The 6,000-nt window shown below is 29.7% G+C and overlaps 1 protein-coding gene across 1 annotated transcript in view; it reads right to left on the bottom strand.

The window, feature by feature from the left end:
• Nucleotides 1-1,037: 1,037 nt before the first annotated feature.
• Nucleotides 1,038-6,000, bottom strand: part of LOC124365803 (zwei Ig domain protein zig-8-like) — a 313,175-nt gene continuing 308,212 nt past the window's right edge. The window contains exon 9 of the mRNA XM_046821826.1: nt 1,038-4,215. Within this exon, the coding sequence (XP_046677782.1) occupies nt 4,115-4,215 (101 nt within the window). The 3' untranslated portion in view covers nt 1,038-4,114. The remainder of the gene's footprint in view (nt 4,216-6,000) is intronic.

The following is a 6,000-nucleotide window of genomic DNA, read 5'->3' as shown; positions in this document are numbered from 1 at the left end:
TCTACCGAGAAAAAGACGTTGTCACGTAAAATCTTCGCCCGTAAAACCGACTTTACAGGCAACCATAATTTTTAAACCTTTTATAAAAATTTCTGCCGGTCTGTCCAATATAATATCTTTTACACTACAGTTAATTTTGTATACTCCACATTGTTGGTATAAATCTTGTTTGTCATCTTTTTGGTTTACTTTGTTTTAATTAGTTTAAATGTATTATTTCTTGTTTGGTAAATGATGAAAAATTTTTAATTTCAAAAGGTTTTTCGAACAGCTTTGTTTATTTTAGTATTGAAAAGTAAACATATATATTTCTGAATTTCATTATTATTAGGATTAGTCTGTATTTTGTTGGTTTCATTGATTTTTCTTTATTTATTCTGAATCATTTTTTCTAAAATATGGGGTTGTATTTACATATTTATCTAAATTATTACAAAGATCCTCACAATATATTAAACAGCAATCTAAAAAAATAAAACAAATCCTATCTTTAAAAAAATATTAAACCCATAATATTAATCAAAATTACAACTGTGTCATATAAATTTAACATCTGATTAAATGGTCCACATGTGCATATTTAGTTATTTGTATATTGATTAGTTAGAGGTTAATGTTCACACTGAAGATGGTTGATAACGAAACACGTGTCCGAAATAAAAGAGTTTTTATAAGTATTTTAGTTTACGATTTATTATTCTAACATAAATATAACCCTCTAATGTGGAGTTCTTAACATAAAATTATAAGTTTAGAAATATTTATGTACACCTTAATCTTTCGTCAATGCTGCAATGATTTTTATGTCAGAACTTGCTGGTCACATTATATTTAGATTTTACACTTCAATATTTCAACCTTACTTTCGTATGGGTGTTAAAAATATATTTTAAAATCTGAATATTCTATTTGCAAAATAAGAAATAATGACTAAATTATAAACTTCTCTCCAAACTTCAATTTGGTTACTTCCATGACATAGTATACTTTATTACATAAAACCTTGGAGAAGACGAGGTTTAAATAAAACACATTTGTTATTACAATATTAATATTATTTAAAATTACAACTTAACACAACGTGTTAACACACTAAATCATTTCGTCCTTTCCAAAATTCGCGAGCATCTGTACACAATCGAAAACAGTTCAACAAATTAAATGCTTTAAGTATCGTATATATTACAGTCATGCAGTATTTTACATGGTCCAAAGTCTCATAACAAACTATTTTTATAACCTTTCTTCAATATTTAAAGCAATAATATTAAATTTAAACTAAAACAAGCTTTTTAAAGTGTACCAATACAATTCAATCATACTAATACATAGTATATGTAATATTAAAAACCATACGACAATTATATAAACAGAAAATGTATTAGTGAACACTTACATGTTATATGAAAAACAATTACAAAAAAATTTTTTTACAATTGAGTTTATAACGTACAAGGTAGAAGTACGCCACACCACGTGCCATAAGGGGCCTCGCTGAGGTTGCATGAAAAATTGCATATTTATAGCTCATTTTATTCTCAGGGTTTACTGTGGACAGATAGACAGACAAACTTAATTTAATTGACTTAATAATTTTACTTGTGTCAATTTATTCAACTCAACAACTCATTCTATAAACGAGTTTTATAACAAATTACAATATTATTGTAAAATCGTTCTCGACAGATGACACATTCAATTAATGTTTGTTTTTATAATTGTACTTTTATGCATTATATGTTTAAATAATACATAATTTCACGTAAAAAACCACTACAAACAGATTTTAAATATTTTTATAGTTATGTCACGTTTAAAAAATGTCACATGTTCTAATCTCTTATAATTGTATTTGGTTTGATTGCAAATTACTTTATTCTTATCTTTTCCTGTTGCCATAATGGCTACCCACCATAGCCAAGTATAATTATTTGCTAACGATCAGCCAAATCCCATGCAATTACATCACCTTCAATCTCAGTGTTTCACATACAAGATAGAAATTTCGTGCACAGTTTAAAGTAAATAAGTTAGTTGGTTTTCAAGATATCGTTTCATCATACAGACAAACAGATATAGATACAGACAGAAAGGACGGTGGAAATTTAAATTTCTGTTTTCTTTACGAGAGATTCGTTAAAGCTTATCCAATGACCGCTAATATTTATGTGGCTATCATTTAACACACACACACACACAACTGATAGGGCGCGCGCGCGCGCGCGCGTGTGTGTGTGTGTTTTTTAGGCAAATAATCATTAGAGAAATATTTGGAATATAGCATTTAGTATAAAAAAGAAAATAGCCTAAAAGTTTATCAAAACTTTAGTCTGTAATAAATTATTGAATAGGTCTATAGTTTACTATAAAAATAAATATATTACATTTTCTTCCAAATAACAGGTATATGTTTATGTCTTTTTTAAGTTTAGCAAATTTAGATACACATGCCTCATGTTAACCGTAAATCCAATTAAATAGACTTTTAATAAAAACTATAACTTTCCATTACCTAATCGGTCTATAATAAAAAGGCTCATTTATGGGTTGTAGGAGGATAGCAACTTATTAAGAAAACGAGTACAAATAAAATATATTTCTTATACTCGATCGTAAATCTGTCAAGTATACGTGTTTCGGGATGACGTATTTCCCATTGCATGGTTATTAACAAAAAAAAAAAAAAACACTTAAATTATTTTTAAGGATAGTTGTAATTAGTTAACAATATACAGCATGTACACTTATTAACAACAATTATAATTTGCAGCATTTAAAAATAACTTCTATAAGAGTTAAAACCTATTAGCTATAGATATGATGCGTCAGGTAAGTTGGTATGAAAGCTACAATGAAGTCTATGTCAAGTTCCAAAAGCGCCAGCTCCACATGACATCATCGATATCAGGTTATTTTGTTCCAGAATTAATAAACCAACAATAACTTATATGCAATTAATTGACTAATTCACATAACATATCTATGACTAGCCATTTTTATAAAAATATAATAAGGATTGACAAACATAAATAACAAATTAATTAAGATATTTCTTTCTTCTTAGGTATAAACCAGTAGACTGTATTGATAATGACTTATTTGTCGTTTATATTTACTTTGTGACCAATGGTCGTGGAAACCACAGTTGGATCAGTTTATGATAACATATTTTCCATCATTATTACAAGTATAACTATATAAAAAGTAAAAATATCTATGTTTCTTTTAAATCATCCATTTATATTAATACATTTGATCATGAAAGGTTTATAAAAATCATAAACAATAATTTGATAATGTAATAATACAAATTAAATGAAATTATATTGTGTATTAAGGTAAAAAATTATAAACAAACACCCTATAAGGAAAAATACAATTTAATTTGAGAAATCAATAAGAGTATTGATAAGAAATATTTAACATCTGGAAATAAATGTTAAAATTAAAATTATGCTAAATATATTATATTGCTATATTATATTTATAATATATACAACAATAACAAATATGAAAAATAACATTTTTATGCTTTGTCTCAAACGATTAAAATAATAAGAGTTTAATATTTCCATTCGGGTACATCAACAGTACAATACATGCAAGTGGTCGTTTGAGCATTTATTGCGTACCATAATTGGTCTGGACGTAGCGCCACTCCGTTAAACAACACATAGAATCTACATTACTTTACCGAATCGGCAATGAATACTATAGTATTCAAATTCGTGACATCTTACAATAGTGTCGCTATGGGCAGTACCTCAGTCACTGGTCGATGAAATGTATTTAGACACAGAGAGATAAGTTCCTGCCTCATTTTAAAAATCCATCAAACCACTCTCCGGGATTCTCACTGATTTCTGAAGGATCAAAACAGTATCCCAATTAACGTGAATTCTCCGATCAAGAATTGCCTAAAAGTAAACATTTTCCAGCGTTTTTAGGTATACCAGAATGATTACGGAATTGTGCGATTTGTAACAATGTTGTCCGAGTGGTCAAGGAGGCAGTCCAAAGATCACGAATTTGTCTGAATAATCACGAAGGATCACGAGAGAGTCTGTCACTTAACCGAGGGTGCCGTGACTCAGGTGACACGGCACAGCTTGTGCTACATGATTAGTTGCAGGAGCCAGGGTATCAGCAAGGCACTGAGAAGTGGTGGGGAGGACCGTGAGGAGCCGCCGTGATGCATGGCCGCTGGGTGTTCCCCTGGAACATTATTACGGTATTATAACAAAAATATTCCGCATATATACTTAAGTTATAAATAGTTGTAAATATTTCCGATTTATGTAGAAAACATTTTACAATAATCAGGGTTTTATATTCTTCCTTTAGGATAAATTCTTTTACAGTTAGATAAAGATTTTAGTTGTTTATAATTTGTTCTATAAAATAGAAAAGCTGAATACATTATACGTATTAGGTATATTTATATAATATTAATTTTATATATTCTTAACATCCCAAAATTTGTTTATCTTCTTATCTAATTTAATATAGAAATATATATATATATATATATATATATATATATATACAGGGTGTATATTATGTCTGGAAACACCCAAATATATCCTTTAATAATTTAAATATAATTTGAAACCTCTTACAATCGTGATAGAGATTGGGCATCTACTTTTTGGAACACTGTTTTGTTATGTCACACCAACGGGTGACGTCCTGCCGAGGGTATCGTGAATATTCTTAATGGAAGCCTATACCTTGTGATACATAATTTTAAATGGTAAATAGCTTACTGAATTGAATGCCACAAACCGCATCTCAAAGGAATTATTCTATCAGAAAATAGAGCATTTTTAGTATTGAAAATTTACTGATGTTCAACAATGTAATTTTAACATGGTTCTTGCCACAAAATGTGTTACACTAATTTTTTTAGCATTTTTTAAATGTTCAATTAAAATAAAATAAACAATTTATTTTTTAAGCTGGTTTCATTAGTACAAATTTACCAGTTTTTATTACAATGAATAAAACTTATGAGTCACTTTCTCTGATTACTTATGAATCTGTACTTGGTGTTTTCCAGTCAGCAGGAAGGTTTAAAGAGACAAAGGTCACTAGCCTATGAGAAACATTATTGTGTTATTAATCATCTGGTCTACAGGTTTCAGTTTGTTTGAGCATGGAGCTTTCACTAGACAGGTCTAAGCTTGGGAATTACAAATGGACAAAGGTCATATCATTGCTGTCGAGTTAATCAGTGTTTCTGAAGCATTGCTGTCAACAAGTTTATCTAATTACAGTAGTTCAGTTTTTATTTGGCATTTTAATGGAATTGTCTGAAAGAGAACGAATTACTCTGTTGATGATGCGAGGATTATGGCGATCGTCAAAGATCTTATCGGGAAGTTTGTAATTTGTTTTAATGACACTTTCCCAGAAAGGAATCCCATAAGTGTTTCAACAATATCAAAAACTATTGAGCGTTTTGGAAATGACAGGGAGTGTACGTAATCGGCCAAAGTCGGGTAGGATACAATCTGCAACAGATGAAGAACATGCACTAGATGTTTTGCGAACATTTATTGAAGACTCACATACATCGCTCAGAAAAGCTGCACAGCAACATGATATGCACCCTATGTCTGTGAGTAAGATTTTGAAAATTAATAAATACAAACCATTTAAAGTTCATTTAGTCCAACAGTTAAGTGAGGATGATTACGACAGAAAGAGTTGAGTTTTGTTGAACTCGTGATGCGCAAATGTGATGACAATAGAGATTTTCTGACCAACATACTATTTTCTGATGAGGCAACTTTTTTCCTAAATGGCAATGTTAACAGGCACAATTGCCGTTACTGGGCTAGTGAAAACCCACATTGGATTTACTGAGTCCCATTCACAGCAACCACAAAAACTGAACGTATGGTGTGGGAATTTTAGGTAACAAAATTGTTTGGACCCTTTTTCATCAATGGAAATTTAAATGCCGAACTTTACTACAATATGGCTCCAAAATGAAAT

This window comes from Homalodisca vitripennis, chromosome 7, assembly GCF_021130785.1.
Source record: "Homalodisca vitripennis isolate AUS2020 chromosome 7, UT_GWSS_2.1, whole genome shotgun sequence".
NCBI lineage: Eukaryota > Metazoa > Arthropoda > Insecta > Hemiptera > Cicadellidae > Homalodisca > Homalodisca vitripennis.
Note: the sequence above shows the minus strand (reverse complement) of the source record. Positions and strands in the feature narration are given on the sequence as shown.